This window comes from Globicephala melas, chromosome 8 (assembly GCF_963455315.2).
Source record: "Globicephala melas chromosome 8, mGloMel1.2, whole genome shotgun sequence".
In the NCBI taxonomy this organism is placed as follows: domain Eukaryota; kingdom Metazoa; phylum Chordata; class Mammalia; order Artiodactyla; family Delphinidae; genus Globicephala; species Globicephala melas.
Genome location: NC_083321.1, coordinates 26,905,032 through 26,924,147, shown reverse-complemented (window position 1 = coordinate 26,924,147; position 19,116 = coordinate 26,905,032). Strand labels below are relative to the sequence as shown.

At 36.3% G+C, this 19,116-nt stretch overlaps 1 protein-coding gene across 2 annotated transcripts in view; it reads right to left on the bottom strand.

Annotated features, from left to right (window-relative positions):
- The window catches only part of DCDC1 (doublecortin domain containing 1), a 470,602-nt gene that overhangs the window by 193,886 nt on the left and 257,600 nt on the right, over positions 1-19,116 (bottom strand). For both annotated transcript variants that reach the window (XM_060303388.1, XM_060303390.1), the window contains 4 exons: positions 16,119-16,282; positions 12,938-13,063; positions 10,415-10,520; positions 490-624 (listed from right to left, as the gene is read on the bottom strand). In XM_060303388.1, coding sequence (XP_060159371.1) covers positions 490-624; positions 10,415-10,520; positions 12,938-13,063; positions 16,119-16,282 — 531 coding nt within the window. The remainder of the gene's footprint in view (positions 1-489; positions 625-10,414; positions 10,521-12,937; positions 13,064-16,118; positions 16,283-19,116) is intronic.

The window sequence follows — 19,116 nt, the reverse complement described above, 5'->3', positions numbered from 1 at the left end:
TTTAAATCTGATTCAATAGTATAAGAATAAAGTTAAAAAAAGTAGTGCCAATACACAGGAATAAAATATGTTAGGCATTGTTCACATTTTATACTCAGGGATTTCTTTTAAAACTATCCTTACTAAGACCATATGCCATCACTATACGGTGCTAATCCACCAAGCTCTGCGAACCTCAACAATGAAGACTAAGGAGCGGAAGCAAATGAGATTCAGACAAATCTCATGAAAATGGTGAGTCTGTAGAGTATACCTAAGCTCTGCGCTAGGTTTAAATACATTCTGCAGTATTAACTAATCAGCACGTCTAAAACTGAGTTGAATGCTCACGTCGGGGTCCTCCGCACTAGACAAACCAGAGCACAGATTCATGACAGTCAACAACCGATATGCTTTCACTTGCATGCTTGTGTGCACGAGGGCATCAGGAACTGGAGCAGCACAGTGAGCCCAGGAAGTTACTTAGGGAGAACAGACGTTCTTGGATACCTTTGTGATCAGCCACACGCTGGCTGCAGGCCACAGGGTGGATGGTGCTATGTGAGTCCCACTGCTCTCTTCACCACTTGAGAAATTCCACTTTCTGATGGAAACAGAGGCATGAAGGACAATATTGGGGTTCACCTATACCATGAGAAGAAGCATGTTTTTAACTTACAGTCTGAAAGTTAACCTTCCTCAACATACTTAACCAAAATAATCTAGAACATTATGTTTCTGATTGAGAAGGTCTCTTTTGAAACAGTAGTGTTCAATCCTATTAAACTCAATTCAATTAATATTTGTCGGGCACCAGCTCTGATAGGGAAGGCCCCGGACTGTGTGGTATGGGATATGATAAAACATTTTTCCTGCCCTAAATAAACTTACAACTGTAGAGGCGATAACACACACAGTTTCATGTTAAGCTCCATATGTTTGATTAAATAGTGCTATAGTATGCAAAGAATGGTAGGCTCATTTCTGCAGGAGCAACAAAAAGTGAAGCATCTTGAAAGAGGTAACATCCAGACCAGGCCTTGAAGGATGAAAACAGTTTGACAGGAATAATGAAGAATAAAAAGGTATTCCAAGCAAAGGAAAATAGTATAATCAATGCACCTTAGCATTTATTGGTAGTCTCAAAAGGTAAATCTGGCCAAACTTAGAAGGCGTCAAGTGAAAGGCTATGGAGTTAGGTGTCAGGAGGGCTTTCAAGCAAAAGGGACTGGATTACAGAAGATTTAGAAAGGTTGACCTGGCAAGTGTAAACATAATGGATTGCAGAATGGAGAGATCAAATGCAGGGAGAACAGTTGAGAGTTTGTACAACCTCATAAGAATAAAGGGACAGGAGCTGAGACTTCAGTGACAGTTGTGGGAATGAATGGGAGGGGGCCGACTGGGGAGACACTGTATCTCTATCCCATGTGTTTAATCAGATGACAAACGCCAAACGTATTGTGCACCTTCTAGCGTTTCTCACTTAGACCTGATTGTCAAATTAACAGTCATTCATGTCATCTGTCAGAATTCTACTCCTTCATATTTAATAAACTTTATCTCCTAACTTATATGATCACTTTCCCTGAATAATCATGCTAACTTTTAAAGTGCTAATCCTTATTTGTATAGGATTATGGGAATATGCCAACTTATGCTTTAAACTTAGTAAATGATGTTGCTTCAATAACAGTTAAAATCCTTTTCAAATATTGAAAAGTCTATTCTAAATCTTTGCTAATCCTAGATATTTGTTGAGTAGCAAATGATTTTTTAAAAAAACAAAAGTTAAATAATAATTTAAAAGGTAATGTTTTACAAGTGTGAACAGGCAATAACAAAAGGGTATGACCAATATATTTGATAATTATTCCATAATTATCTATAATTATTCTACAATGGAAGATAGTTACTTCTCTAGAGAAGAAAATGTCATATGACTCCTATATGTGAAAATAAAAATTTAAAAATACAGCAACCCCACCACATAAGCAGATTTGATTTACAGCTCTTTGATTGTGTATTCCCCAGTTAGCCAGTAGTGGCTGATTCTGGAGGGGAATCCCCCGCAGTTTCTGAACAATGGTAAACTATATTCTACTAATCCATCCACCACAGGACACGGCATTTAAAGTAGCACTCTTAGTCAACCTCCTAACTCCAAGTTGCCATCACACTCAAAACTCTCCTCTGAAACTGGGAAGAAGATTGTTTTGACTGGAATGTCAGACAGAAGAATCGTACTGCCAACTGCTTCTTTGTACAGCACCTGCTGCCAGTGCCTAAATTCTTGTTATCTCCACAACATGGTTTAATCTTTTAACAGTTGGCTTATTGGTGAAGAGCGAAGGGGTCCTTTGTGTCTGTCTTGGGTTGGCACCCAGTATTAACACCATGCTGTTCTCTGAGAGATATTTTGCTGGACGGTTCCCAAGTGATTCCACATAGACCAGACAGAGCCAGGCCCACTAACTCAGCTTCATTTCACGTTACTAAAAAAGAAAAATCCTGCCAAGTCTGGGGTTCTAACACACTTAAAACTGACAATGGCCATTAAATTCTCTTCATGATGTCACTTTCCTTTTTCTTTTTCATTTAATCTGATAGCTTTGTTGTAGATCAAATGTTTAGGAAGGTGGGGGAGATAAAAATTGGAATTCAGAAAAGAAAAGTGCTCGGACAACCTGCAACATAATATGCCATGTGTGTCTCTGAGTGTGTGTGTGTGCACATGTGTGTGTACATGTGTGCATTCACGGGCATGTGTATAAAAGCATTTATGTTGAGACAGGTCTCCAAATATATACCATAATGTATGTCATTAGAAAACCTTTTTAAGTCCTGTTGAGAATCAAAACAAGAAGCTTTCTTTTATTCTTTTGAATACCTATATACATAGCTTCCTTTAAATGACCATTATGATTTTGCTTGTCTGAAAAAACTGTGCTGATACAGACGATGCCGGTGATAAAAAAGATGCATACATGTACTGGGCCCGTTAAAGCTTCTTGTTTAATCTTCTTTCTCCAAATCACCAATGAAAGTGGAGCAGACTTCAATATTCCTGTGCAATTTCAAAGTAATAAGGTCTTTTCCTACAGATCTACTGAGGAGCAAAATATAAGACAATGACATTTTTCTTGAAAGAAGGAGCTCATAGACCACAACCTTCATTCTAAACAAAGTGTTTACTACACAGAAACTTTCTAAGGTTTTTCCTTTTGACAGTAATTTTAGGACCAAGTTAAATAATTTACTATACAAATTAAAATCACACCTACAAGAAATGTTCTACAATCTCTTTCCTCATGTCCCTGATATTCACTCTTATTGTTTCCATTCTCTAAATCTATAGCTGATCAATCCACCCACCTCTAAGACCAAGAACTGGAAAAGCTGGGAAAGCAGAAAATATTAGCGAGTACCTAATTATGCAACCAAACAAGGGAAAATATCTAGGATCTAGGTGTGCAGTCCTCAAATAGATTCCAACTCTTGGTCTAAAAATAAGGAAGGGACTTGCAGTTTCATTTAAAGTTCTGTGTCCTATTCTAATGTCAATCAGTTCAAAATTTAAATTAAAATTTTTTATTTACTCCAGTACAAATTATGTGTAGGAAATATTATTTCTTGAGGACTTGCTCTCCAAAGAAATAGGACAGTAGAGAATTGTTTGCCTTTTCCTAGCCTCCTTTGTGACATACAGAATAACATATTCTGCTAGCATCCATGACTGCTTAATTTACAAGTAAACTTGTAACAAACATGCCATAATTCTAAAATCATAACTTGGTGTTTTTCTTACTGTTTCCATACCAAAAGTTGTCACTAATGTGCTGCTTATGTCTGATCATACTAAAAGGATAGGATCGAAATCAGTTTCCTTTTCATTTTGACAGAATATATGACCTGCCAGACACCGGAGTATATTTTTCTGCTATATTTTCCCATAACCAGGTATTCCTCAAGCTATTCTTCTCATGAATCTTTTTTCTTTTATATTAACTACCATGAAGTTTGTCTCTCACTCACTTCATGGAAACATATAATTTTATTTCCCATAAACTAGAGCAATGTAAAAATGTTGCCAATTTATGTAACAATAGAACGAAAGATGTGTTCACCAAAATTCTCCACTTGTAGTAGATTCCAAATCTTTTTTTAGAAATGGATAAAAGAGCAACAGGTTGTAATTGTCAGGGTTATATCTGTCTTCTACATTACTAATAAGGATTATATGTTCCAAATTTTTCTCTGTAGGAAGGGTTTTACTTGTCAATATGAGATTTAAAAGAACAGTCAGGGGTTGGGCACTGATATCTCTATCTCAAGCCAATTTTAAAACATATGCATCAGGAATATCAGCTTCTGCTCCCTCCTCTCTATCCCTGTTGTAATTCTCTTAGTGCCTTCTATACTGCCATGAGCATCAAGATTCTACAATAAAATTCCCTGTGGACATCCATCACCTCTGCCTGAATCTCTCTTTAAAAGTGCTCCTTTTCAGGTTATTAAATTGCTATTTCCAATGTACTGATCACCTCTCTGTATATAATCGGAGGCATTTTTCTGAAAGGATTTCAAAGGTTTCATAGCTAAGGGGCCATTTTTCTTTGAAAGATTCTCTTTACTATCCAGTTTATCAAATCTTTGCTTTCTTATACCACTATTCTGAGTAGACTGAAATTTTACTCAAAAAAACTTTCTTCTAAAAATACAATAGTGTATAAACTTTTAGGATGAGGTGTTTTCTCACTTTCACTGAATCATTAGAATGAATTAATAGTGATAAAATAACTGTGGATTCTTATTCTCTCATTTTTCAACATTAGAAAATATAGTTTTCTTTTAAAGTTCTACTTTGGCTTAAAATCAAAGAGAGAATCCTTTCTTGTTCTTTTCCTCTGACAACTCTCCACTATACATTCCCCCCCCCCCCAGGTTTGACCTGCTTTCTATTGAATGAGTTAATTAACTAGTGAATTCAATTCCATTTAGCTAACTCTGAGTATCTAGATACTGTGGCAGAGACAAGAATGATCAGAATGCCCTTTGCCCTCTAGGTATTTCTAATCTGAAGGGCAGGAGTGGGAGGATAAGATAAGGACCTCCTGAGATATTTTCCTAGCACAGGATCAAATAAGATCTTGTCTCTGCTTGAATATTTGCAGTGGCTCCTTGTTTTCTACAAAACATCCAGTTGAATTAAGACCCTTTATGATATTGAGCTGCAAGAGCTGCTTGTATATTTTGGAGATTAACCCTTTGTCCCTTGATTCGTTTGCAAATATTTTCTCCCATTCTGAGGGTTATCTGTTTGTCTTGTTAAAGGTTTCCTTTGCTGCGCAAAAGCTTTTAAGTTTCATTAGGCCCCATTTGTTTATTTTTGTTTTTATTTCCATTTCTCTAGGAGGTGGGTCAAAAAGGATCTTGCTGTGATTTATGTCAGAGTGTTCTTCCTATGTTTTCCTCTAAGAATTTTATAGTGTCTGGCCTTACATTTAGATCTTTAATCCATTTTGAGCTTATTTTTGTGTATGGTGGTAGGAAGTGTTCTAATTTCATTTTTTTACATGTAGCTGTCCAGCTTTCCCAGCACCACTTATTGAAGAGGCTGTATTTTCTCCATTGTATATGCTTACCTTATCAAAGATAAGGTGACCATATGTGTGTGGTTGTATATGCTTACCTTATCAAAGATAAGGTGACCATATGTGTGTGGTTTTATCTCTGGGCTTTCTATCCTGTCCCATTGATCTCTATTTCTGTTTTTGTGCCACTACCATACTGTCTTGATTACTGTAGCTTTGTAGTATAGTCTGAAGTCCAGGAGCCTGATTCCTCCAGCTCCGTTTTTCTTTCTCAAGATGGCTTTGGCTATTCAGGGTCTTTTGTGTTTCCATACACATTGTGAACTTTTTTGTTCTAGTTCTGTGAAATATGCCAGTGGTAGTTTGATAGGGATTGCACTGAATCTGTAGATTGCTTTGGGTAGTAGAGTCATTTTCACAATGTTGATTCTTCCAGTCCAAGAACATGGTATATCTCTCCATCTATTTGCATCATCTTTAATTTCTTTCCTCAGTGCCTTATAGTTTTCTGCATACAGGTCTTTTGTCTCCTTAGGTAGGTTTATTCGTAGATATTTTATTCTTTTTGCTGCAACGGTAAATGGGAGTGTTTTCTTAATTTCTCTTTCAGATTTTTCATCATTAGTGTATAAGAATGCAAGAGATTTCTGTGCATTAATTTTGTATCCTGCTGCTTCACCAAATTCATTGATTAGCTCTAGTAGTTTTCTGATAGCATCTTTAGGATTCTCTATGTATAGTATTATGGCATCTGTGAACAGTGACACTTTTACTTCTTCTTTTCTGATGTGGATTCCTTTTATTTCTTCTCCTTCTCTGATTGCTGTTACTAAAACTTCCAAAACTATGTTGAATAATAGTGGTGAGAGTGGGCAACCTTGTCTTGTTCCTGATCTTAGAGGAAATGGTTTCAGTTTTTCACCATTGAGAACGATGTTGGCTGTGGGTTTGTCATATATGGCCTTTATTATGTTGAGGTAAGTTCCCTCTATGCCTACTTTCTGGAGGGTTTTTTATCATAAATGGGTGTTTAATTTTGTCTAAAGATTTTTCTGAATCTATTGAGATGATCATATGGTTTTTATCTTTCAGTTTGTTAATATGGTGTATCACATTGATTGATTTGGGTATATTGAAGAATTCTTGCATTCCTGGGATAAACCCCACTTGATCATGGTGTATGATCATTTTAATGTGCTGTTGGATTCTGTTTGCTAGTATTTTGTTGAGAATTTTTGCATTTATGTTCATCAGTGATACTGACCTGTAGTTTTCTTACTATCAAAAAAACAAACAACCCATTCCAAAAATGGGCAGAAGACCTAAACAGACATTTCCCCAGAGAAGATATACAGATTGCCAAAAAAACACATGAAAGCATGCTCAGCATCACTAATCATTAGAGAAATGCAAATCAAAACTACAATGACGTATCACCTCACACTGGTCAGAATGGCCATCATCAAAAAATCTACAAACAATAAATGCTGGAGAGGGCGTGGAGAAAAGGGAACCCTCTTGCACTGTTGGGGGGAATGTAAATTGATACAGCCACTATGGAGAACAGTATGGGGGTTCCTTAAAAACTAAAAACAGAACTACCAGATGACCCAGCAATCCCACTACTGGGCATATACCCTGAGAAAACCATAATTCAAAAAGAGTCATGTACCACAATGTTCACTGCAGTTCTATTTACAATAGCCAGGACATGGAAGCAACCTAAGTGTCCATCGACAGATGAATGGATAAAGAAGATGTGGCACATATATACAATGGAATATTATTCAGCCATAAGAAGAAATGAAATTGAGTTATTTGTAGTGAGGTGGATGGACCTAGAGTCTGTCATACGGAGTGAAGTCAGTCAGAAAGAGAAAAACAAATACCGTATGCTAACACATATATATGGAATCTAAAAAAAAAAAAAAAAAAAAGGTTCTGAAGAACCTAGGGTCAGGACAGGAATAAAGATGCAGACGTAGAGAATGGACTTGAGGACATGGGGAGAAGGAAGGGTAAGCTGAGACAAAGTGAGAGAGTGGCATTGACATATACACACTACCAAATGTAAAATAGATAGCTAGTGGGAAGCAGCCACATCGCACAGGGAGATCAGCTCCATGCTTTGTGACCTCCTAGAGGGTTGGGATAGGGAGGGTGGAAGGGAGATGCAAGAGGGAGGGGATAGGGGGATATATGTATACGTATAGCTGATTCACTTTATTATACAGCAGAAACTAACATAACGTTGTAAAGCAATTATACTCCAATAAAGATGTTAAAAAAAAGTACACACACACACACATACACACACACACACACACAAAAGACCCTTTATGATATGATACCAACATTCTCAGTGAAATCTACCTTTCTCTCCATTCTACTCTAAAGTGACCTAAAATATGCCCAAACTTGGAACACTGTTTGACTTCAAATCATGCAAAAAATGTTGTAAGAGGAACAGCACCAAATTCAAAGTCATTATAAATGGTACGGAATGGATGCAATGGGGGTATCAAAGCCAGAAACATCATATCTGGTTTGGGCATGGTGTTGGGGTAAAGAAAGACTTCATGAAGCAGGCACAAATCAGGTAAGGTTAGAATGATGGGCAGGATTTCAATAAACATTTATTGAATGCTTACTATATGCCAGACACCATGCTAGGATATGGCACAAGGGTGACAGAGAAGGTGGGGGGTGGTGACAAAGAAAGAGAGGTTGTTGGGCTTCCCTGGTGGTGCAGTGGTTGAGAGTCCACCTGCCGATGCAGGGGACACGGGTTCGTGCCCCAGTCCAGGAAGATCCCACATGCCGCGGAGCAGCCAGGCCCGTGAGCCATGGTCGCTGGGCCTGCGCATCCAGAGCCTGTGCTCTGCAAATGGAGAGGTCACAACAGTGAGAGGCCCGTGTACCGCAAAAAAAAAAAAAAAAGGAAGGTTGAATTCCAGGCAGAGGGACGCACATGGGTATAATAACAGAAATCATGAAGTGCTCAGAAAACAACAAATGAACAATCTAGCTTGGCTAACACCCAAAGAACATATTAGAAAATAGTGAACCTTGAAAGAGATTACAGCTAACTTTTAAAAATCATTCATCAACATGTACTGTGCACTTGCCCTACATTCAAGACTTTGTTCCAGCACTCGTGAATACAAAGATGAGTAAGACATAAAATCTGTGTACAGAGAATTATCAATTTAGTGGAGGAGAAAGACACAAATGCAAATGCTGATACCAAAACACAACCTCTAAGAACAATTCTCAAAGGACAATAAGTTCTGAGAACACAAAATAATTCGAGGCTAAGTCTCTCTGTAGGATCTGAGAGGGCTTCGTGGAAGAAGAGGAAGTTGAAGAAAGCCTTAAAAAGCAAGGAATGGTAATGGCGGGGGTTGTATCCTAGCAAAGAACAACACATGCCATGGCACAAGTAAAGCAAAGTGTAAAGCATGTAGGGGACCCAATTTATTAGCTCCGACTGTAGCGTAGGCTACAACAAAGATCAAGAAGATTGGAAAGACAAGTTGAGAGTGGGGAAGATTGGAGAAGAATCATGGAGATCAATGAAGGCCAGATGAGGATATGGAAATTTAATAGGCAACAGCCAGGCATACAAGTTTTTGAGCAGGAAGATAATGTTACAGCAAAAAACTAAACAGGAATGTCAACAGGATTGGAACTATGGCAAATAAAACTTAATGTCAGATGAATATAAAAGGCATTATTCTTAGTGCACCATTCAACTTATATTTATTTTCTACATTTGCTCAAAAACAGGATTAGAAATCATTGTTTGTTTTATTCTATTTTTATAATTATACTATTTAGATTCACATGCACTTTGAAACAACTAATATTTTCAGTGTAAATTTTGACATAAAAGACTGAATGGGCAACATGGAGAACTTTAAAAAGAGCATGTTGGGACAATGTGTCTTTTGCATTGTCTCTTACAAAGAAAGGGCCCAGACTAGTTAACAGAAAGCCCTCCTTTCTTTGGGCATCCCTACCTCTGTGGGTGCCTTTTGGTTTTTGGTTTCATGAATTCAAAAACTAAAAGTTATGCAGCTGAAATGAACAACAACCCTACATAACTTACCAGCTGAGAAAAACAAAAGAATTATTCCTTTTTTTGGAGATAGGTTTAAAATGCTTTTCACAGCTCAGTGCAAGAAGAAAATTCCTTACTGGCAGGATAAGTTTCTAAATATAAATTAATAAAGAGACCTTCTAGATTGAGTTGTTATGAGTTGGGTTCTCTGAAGAACTCATGTTCCTTAGAGACATTGACCCACAGAGCAAATAGGTCAGATCCTAAAGTATAAAGATATAACAGCCATCTTGAAGAATTTCTTAAACAAATGCAACTTATTAATATAGTTGATATAAAGAAAATATGCTAAACGATAGTACTTAAATGATGTGATTCAGGTAGAATTTTTTCAAGTAGAAATACTATATATTGGTTCAGGTTTTTTTTTCCCCCTATTCTTTTTCAAACTCTTTTCCCATTTTGGTTATTACAGAATATTGAGCAGAGTTCCCTGTGCTATACAGTAGGTCCTTGTTGGTTATCTATTTTAAATATTGCAGTGTGTACATGTCAATCCCAAACTCCCAGTCTATCCCTCCCTCTAACCCTTCCCAATACTGGTCCAATACTTCCCAATACTTAGTTAACAGGAAGTAATGTATAATACTTGCCCCTAACATTTGTAAAATAATTTACAGTGTTCAAAAACTTTCACAAATATCTACTCAGTCACCATGTATTGACTGAGTGTCCAATACATAAAATACACTTATTCAGAACAACAAATAATTCTGACCTTGTTCTGTAGGAAATGGTTCTCCAAGTCCACCTTTTCAAATTGATCAGGTATCTGTTGACTGATGCCATTGAAATTAATTGGAAATCCCTCACAAACTTCCCAACTAAGAAAATAAAATATTTAATTGTTCTTGTTAGAATAAAATTAGTTTAATTTTAGTACTCTTTAGCATAATAATTTATGCATCTTATACTCTTCTAGTGAGAGAAAAACCAGTGTATAGTCCATAGTCTTTTTAAATGGAAATTTGTAAAGTATCTTTGTATTTATCATTGGGAAAGGGAAGGCTTTAAATTTTTCCCTTACAATTATTTTTAATACTGGGGGGGGGATTCTATGCCTAATTGATTATTAATAGAACAAAGACACAAAAAATAATTTTTAATCTTACAGAATCACTCATGGTGGAGACCATCATCATTATTAAACTTACAGTCTAAATACACTGGTCTATAAATAATAAAGGATGCTTTTATAACGGTTATGTTAAGAACATTAGTTTGGTATTTTTAAGAGTCTTTTAAGAGGCAGCACGTTCTAGAGGGTACATGGACAAACCACAAACTGGAAGGGTTGGTCTCATTCTTAGCTCAGCCAAATCACTTATTTTAAAAGTGAGCCAATTCTTATCCTAAAGAAAATCACCTAGATCAACGCTGATATGTTAAGATATACCATATAGCATGCTATTCAACACAAAACAGTTCTGGGAATGGTGATAGTATTTTTTTTTCAGTAGTCTGAGAAATATAAATAAGAGTATGATGACGACTAAGATTTCCAATGATCCGCTTGAGAGTATGCAAAGAAAATTCAAATGGAATCCAAAAATTAAGTAAATTATCTTCAAATTAGTTTGTGCTCAATAAGGGAAGTTTCACATTGTTATACTTAGGGAATTAGATCTAATTTAAATCCATTCATTAAAACAGTATTCATTGCAATTAAGGAAGTAAAATTAAGAAGCAGTACATAAATTAAAAATTAAACTCCTAACTAAAGACTGAAATGAAAGGCAAGTCTAACAGCTTAGAGAAAGATTATTGCATGTGAAATAAATCTTCTCATAAGTGAAAATGCTTATAAAAAAGAGTGCTGAGTTATTTTCTGTCTATAAAGAGAGAAAGACAAAACATTATAATCTTGTCTGGAAAGTGCAGGCAATCATTGGGGGATGGAGAAGACCAAAGAGTCTGTCTTTCTAGACATATTTAGCAATAGGTTGACACTAGCTAGACTGAGTGACCTCATCAGACTGCTTTTCATTCTCTGGATCTGCCCTCCATTTCAGCCTTTTTACCTGTATATTAAGGAAAGTTATAATTTGTTAAATTACAAAATATTAAAGCTAGATGGGACCTTATAGATACATCACCTAATCCAACATGGTATCAGTATCATGCTGCAATGTCCAATATGGTAGCCATTAGCCACATATTCCAACTTAAATTAAAATTAATTTAATTAAACAAAATTTAAAATTCAATTCCTCAGTCACACTAGTCACATTTCAAGTGCTCAATGTCATAAAGTTTGTTTCCATCATCAGAGAAAGTTCTATTAGACAGCGCTGGATAGAGGTTAAGCCCTTAGTTCTTAAGAAAGACAATCTGGGTTAGAATCCTAGCTCTATCACGTACAAGTTGTGTGACTGGGCAAATGACTTTGCCCTTCCATGGCAGAGTTTCTGTCTCCTTAAAATGGAGTAATAATAAGCTAATAAGCAGTGATGGGATTAAAATAATTGTTTTGAGGATGAAATAGGTTCTTACCCAATTCATTTAGAGCTGTGCCTGGCCTACGGTCAACACTCAATAACTGCTGGGTTTTATTATTAACCCACAGGAAACTGACACCCATGTGCTCACAGACAGTCATGAGCAGATAATGGGGTTAGTGCCCAGATCTTTTTTTAAAAAAAATATTTATTTATTTATTTTGGCTGCACAGGGTCTTAGATGCAGTATGAGGGATCTTTAGTTGCGGCACGCGGGATCTAGCTCCCTGACCAGGGATCGAACCCGGTCCCCATGCACTGGGAGCACAGTCTTAACCACTGGACCACCAGGGAAGTCCCAGTGTCCAGATCTTCTAACTCCTGCTCTTCTTACTATGCCACCAAGCCTCCAGCATATTGCTTTTGTTTTCAATTTATCATCATCAAATGAGATGCTTAAACATGAACACTCATATGAGAAAACATATTAATATTTTAATTATTCCATTCAAAACTATTAATTTAGAAACATCCACTAAAAACAATTTTTACATTTCAAATAAAATCATTACCTTTGCAAAGCAGAAAGTATACTATGCTCATTGCCCCATATGTTTTTTAAAACTCAAGGAAAATTAATAAGTCTTTTAAGTACTAGCTCATTATATCATGAAATAAGTCAATAAACTAAATAATTGCTTATTTAAGATGATTTAAAGAACATCTTTTAGTGTTTAAATCTCACTCTGGGAAAAATGAGTTAGGTGATTCAGATTGCTTTAACTGAACACTTGTTAATTTACCTGTCACATCCCAGTAGCAGAACAGCATTAGGATCCAAGAAGGTTTTATATGCGACTGTAATGCCACCTCTGGCAAATGCAGTCACCTGGTCAAAGGTCAAACCCAAAACAGGGTTTAGTGGAGATCTGAAAAATGGAAAAAACATCAAATCTATCTGCAAAATTATACAAACACTGAAATTTGAGTACATATAAACAATAAAACATACCATATCCATGTCTAATAAAATCCAGAAATAAGTGAATTTCCTATTACACAGCACTATTGTTGGTATCCTATACTTATACCTGACACGCACATTTTAGTTTATTTGTTTGATTTATAATATGTGAAGGATAGTTGCAACACATGTAATTTTTAAAAATAATTTCAATAATAAAAGCGAAGTATTTAGTTGAGAAAAACAACCAACTGTCATTCCTATAATGTTCATTTTTCATGTATAACTACAATGCAATACACCCATGGTGATCTTTGGAGCTTATAATCAAATTAATCCTTCATATTTGGCTACAAACAACTTTTTTTTTGTGAGCTCACTGAATACTATGCTGATTTGATTTGTCATATTACATACTGTTAGGTACATTGTTTTAAGTTAATTTAATTATATGAGAATTAAAATCAAATGGAAAACAGATCTTAAATAAAAAGAATGGCCACTATGTCAATTATGAGCCATTTTGTTTTTGAAATTGGTGACAAACACTTGCTCTTCAACTTTAGAATCACAGGACTCAATCACATCACCTGTGTAGTATTGCCAAAAATATTTAAACTGAATCTAATCATGAGAAAACACTCACACAAGTCTAGAATGTGGGACATTCTACAACAAAAGTGCCTGAACTCTTCAAAAAGAAAACCAATGTCATGAAGAATAAAACAAAAGATGGTGGAATAGTCTACATTACAGAGAACTAAAGAAAATAACTAAAAGCAACAGATGAAGCTTATCTGGATACTGGATTACAAAAAAAGCTCTAAAGCAGATTTTGGGTAGTATGAACATAGATTACATATTAGACAATATTATATTATTGTTGACTGTGTTAGATATTATACTGTGGTGATAGAGAGAACATCCTGTTCTTCAGTTATGTGACCTGTAGCATTTAGGAGTAAAACTTCATGATTGTGTGGAATTAATTCCAAACAGTTCAAAAGAGAGAGAAAGGAGACATAAGAGAGGTAAAACAAATATGGCAAAATCCTTAAATTGCTGAACCTAGGTGAAGGATATATAAATCTTCATTGTATCAAATTTTCTGTAGATTGGATATTTTTCAAAATAAAAATTGGGAGAAAAACAATTAAAGGACTCAAAATAGAAGGAGATATTGGCAAAATCATCTTTTGCAAACAAGTAACCTTACCCCCCATATCAACATATATTAGACATGTTAGAATTACTCCCTGAAAATGAATATCATTTACTTAGTACATATTGCACATTTTCTCAATTTTATCCTTTTCTCAATATATTTTAACTAGATGGAAATAACTTTTTTGACATTAATTTAGAAGTTTCAATAGTAGCAAAATGCTATAATGGTTCCCTAATGCCTCATATTGGATTCAAAACCAGAAAAAAATAATACATTATGCTATTAAAATAGCTATGATATACAAACAAATATACACACTTATAAATTCCGCCAACTACAATCCTCAGTTGATTTTAGAATATTCCAGATACTTAGTAATTTTTGTTACTTCACAAATATGATCCAATTAACCAAGAACAAGTGTTTGATCATATTAAAATACTGTATTATAGCAAACATCATTAAAAACATCATAATTAGTCAGTCACTGCTTTCACTTTAACAATGATATTTAAGAAGAAATTATTAGATACATTTTATTAAAGCCTTTCCTTGTAATTGGAAGAGCTTGCTAAATTATACAAGAATTCTTGCCGCTTTAAAATTCATCGCTATTTTTATCATTGTAAAAATAATTCTCACAATGTAATTAAATTATATTTTGAAATCTGCCTATAGAAGAAGCACCATTCCTTACAGATATTTTTTTAGTTTTATAAATTACACAGCATAAGATACTAGTAAGCATTTTAATTTTACTCTAATGGGACAGATGAAAGATTTTGTAATATGCTACCCACAACAAATCCTACCAATGTCTCCCAAAACCTGCATGGATTTCTGAGTAGATTAGTTCTCTTTGAAATTTTGACTATTAGAATATACAGTAAATCTAATCATCTCCTAGTTCTGTCTATGCTATTTTTGTTAAAATTAGTGTATAATCAATTATATTCTACAAGCAATATTTCCCCTATTCTGTTCTACAGATAAAGAGCTAAAAATGAAACAAAACAAAAAGATTAAAAGTAGACAGAAAAGTGTGTTTAAGTTTCCTGACAAGCAGCTTCAGAGTTCATCTGGATGTGTCCTGTCAAAATATGCATAAATTTCCAAGATATTCCACACAACAGCCAGGCTCATCAGTGCCTGTAGACTGAAGCCTTTTTCTTTTCTTGGGAACACAGATAATTTTATGCAGGAATTTACCAATCTACAAAAATTTACACAATGCTCAGTAATAACCAGTAATTATTGTGGGATAATGTAAGGTGCTTTTGAGGAACATAACTTTGATAGGATAGAGTTTACAAGCTTTACCAATTTATCTTTGGCTGTCCTGTCATTGGAGCTTAAAAGGTTAAGACTTTATTTGTGAAAACATAGAGAGATAGTGGGGAATCATGTTGTCTACAGCTTCATAAATCTTGCTTAAGATCCTTTTCAATTACCATCCATTTCTCCTTTAAAAAGGGACAAAAAAATAGAGGAGTGGAAGCAGGTCAGGGCAGTGTGCGACAATGACAGTGTGATGGGCTTGGGCCCCCGTGGCGTTTCCATCTGCTATCATTAAGGTGACTACTCAGACATGAACAAATCCCACTTGCTGTGCTGACAGGCAGACTTCAAGAACTATGACAAGGCATTAAGACAGAAAGTCAGGGGGGTGGGGGAAAGAGAGAGAGAGATGTCATATCCCACAAACAATACTGCCTCACAAAAAAAAAATGCCCCTGGAATTTTATTGGAATTCAAAATAAGTTTTTTTTATAAAGGGTGCTACTTGGCTTCTCAACTCTCCTTTTAAATTAGCTTGTCCCAGAAAGATTGAGAATAAACACCTTGCTCCTACCTGTATGCTTTACCATAAGAGACCCAAATTTTTTGCTCATTCTTCAGCGAAAGTGGATTCTTAATTTCTTGACCGTACTCGTCGAAAAGCCGGATTGAAGAAAAATTGAGGCCTGGTGGGTTGATGGAAGAACCTTGAAGTCTTCGATGAATCTTGAAAAGTAACTGGTGGTGGGGAGGGGTGTGGAAATGAAGAAGAAAAAGAAATAACGTAAAATGTGAACACCTGTGATAAACTGTCTCTACTCCGTAACAGATGAAGTCCAAACAAATGATAATTAAAATCATACAGAATGTTAAAAGAAGTGTGAAATGATGGCAATGTTTAGCTCGGTGTAAAGTAACAAAATGAGCATGGGCTTTTAACCAGCAGGGGGTGCCACAGGCTCGTGATTGAGCTCTGACCCCTTGGCACGGGGACGGAAAGCAGATGTGACAGTCTTACAGAAAGAGCATTTAGCTTCTACACACGGTACCGGTCCTCTTTGATAAGGGTTATGCTTTTCTTGTCTGAGCTACACATTCTGTTGGGTCCTTCCAGGGTATGTTCAAGTTTTACAATCAGCAATCTCCCATCACCGAGACTAACCTCAGGTAACCAACGGTGGAACAATCCACCACTGACAGGACTGCAAAAATAAACATGACTTTCCGGCTTACGCCAGCCAATTCACTTAGAAGAACTCTTCCTGGATGTATTAATTAAGAGCTCTGCAGAAGCTTGCGAGCGGCTTCAATAGTGGATGTTTTCAAGTTTTAAATAAGATGTAATCGAAGTGTGAAGTATGAAATGGTATCATTTAATATGTTAAATAATAGCATTGTCTGTGTTTGCTTCTTATACTTAGAATCTCTAAATTATCAAGATATTTCTAACTGAAGGCATATTTCAAATAAAAGTAAATCCGGCTGAACCGTGTTGCACATGGACTTTTAAAAGATATTTTTCATCATTATCTGTCACCTTTGAGTGTTTAGGCCTCTGCTCTTTCCCGCTCTGTGCCCCAACTATCCATCACTCTGTTTTCCCCCCAGCCTTCTGTCACAGGCTTCCTTTTCTTCTCTGCCTTGTCAGTTCTTGTGTCTCTCAATTTCTTGTTACTCTGTAATCTCGGCAGGGATGCGGATATAGTTGTAGCCTTTTCTTGCCTAGCTGCTGTTCAGGGTGCCTTTTTTGCTCCTTCTATTAATTCCCATTGAAGGTATATTGAGACGTGCTAAATGCCGAGGCCCAGAGAAAAGGAAAGGTGCAAGCCTGTCATATATCTCGTTTCCTCACCTATTGGCTGTAAACTCTTTACCGAGTAAAATATTTTCTATGACCAGCAACTATATCTATAGAAGGCTTAAGGCTTAGGCTTTGCCCTAATTAGGGATAAATAATCTTATCTCCAACTTCATCAGCTTTATGTTGTTTCTATCAGCTCTGCACTGACCAGATATTTTAGCCTTGAGCATCAGAAGGGCTGAAAATGATGATACATCTTTCCTTTCATTAAAGTTAATACTTTTCATCCAGCATAGCCAAGTCCTTTGAGTTAAAAATAATGATTACTATTCTCTTTAGGAATATAATAGGCAACGTGTTAGAATAGTAAAAATCTGTGTTTTGTTTTTTCACTGGAACCACAAAAAGGTCTGAAATCCATGGACTGTATTTATAAAGCCCTACGTTTATTTCTGTGTGGTCTCAGCCCTTGAGCTTATTTTTTGTGGCTTTGCTATTATTGCAGAAAACAAGTAATGTTGATCATTTTTTAAATCACAGTGATTTTGCTTTATAGGCATCTCCTTTTTTGTAAAGGGAGAAGATATAAAAAATTTAAGGCCTGATCCAGGAGAGAAATAAGCACACAAAGAACAGGAGTGTGTGGTAGAAGGGATGTGAACACCTGACCACTTAGCCAAATTCACTTTCACAGGAGTTGCATTGCAATCTCTATTTTCTCAACTTGGCAACACACTGCATTTTAGGTGTTCAAAGATGAGCATGCGACAGCCTACAGGAGGTAAGGCCTCAATGTCTTTCATCTCTAGGTCATTGGTGAGGGCTGGGCTATAGTGACCAAAAACAGTGATAATCTTCACCCATTTATCTTTAAAGTTGTCATCACCAGGCCTTTATAGGATAAGAATTTGTTCAGGGACCTGAGAAGAGTGTGAAACATCTTAGGCTAGTGATTGAGACAAGTGTGCACCAAGGGAACAGTCGTCTTTGGGTGTCACAAGGGCTCTCCCAAAAAGCTTTATAATGCCCCTAGTTAAAGGTTTTCCCCCGATTTTCTTGCATAGAGATGCAAACCACAGATCAATTTCAGTGTGCCATTAGCCAACAAAAGCTTTCTACAGAATAATATCTTCCTGTGTAATCTAACATAAATTCCATCTTCAATTTTTTATATGAACCAAAAAGGACAATATTCTAATGTGGAAAAGAGGAATTTACAGGTAGAGCATTCTAGGAAGCCTTTTGTATCATGGTGATGTGTATAGTCAGGGATGTGATGGTAAAAGAAAACCAGCCAACGCTCTTTATCATTCCCTCTCTAATCAATCAAGGTAGCACTTCCCATCTCTTCTGAGCTCAGCTAGTGATCGGATGATCAGCTTTTGTGACTGACTGTGAAGTCCAGGTAATGGATACCACCAGGGAGAGGTAAGTCTGAGGGTACTGAACCGAAGGGGGGAAAAACGGAGCAAGTTTCTGAACAAAGGTCAAGTAACAGAGCCCAAAACACTGGTGTGCGCTCAGGCGAATAACCCCAATTTGTAAACAACAGGGTATTCAGTGGCCTTTCATGCAAGACAAAGACCCAAAATAAAGACCCTGAACATATTGGTTCTGCTTGAGAAACATCCCAATTGTCTGGAAAATAGGAAAAGGTAAGAATGCCTAAGATAAACCATCTGGACTTGCTCACAACGAGCACAGGAGAAGACCAAGGCTGTGTGTTAGTTGCTCAGGGTCTAGGGCTTGGAAATACCCTAGACGCAGAACA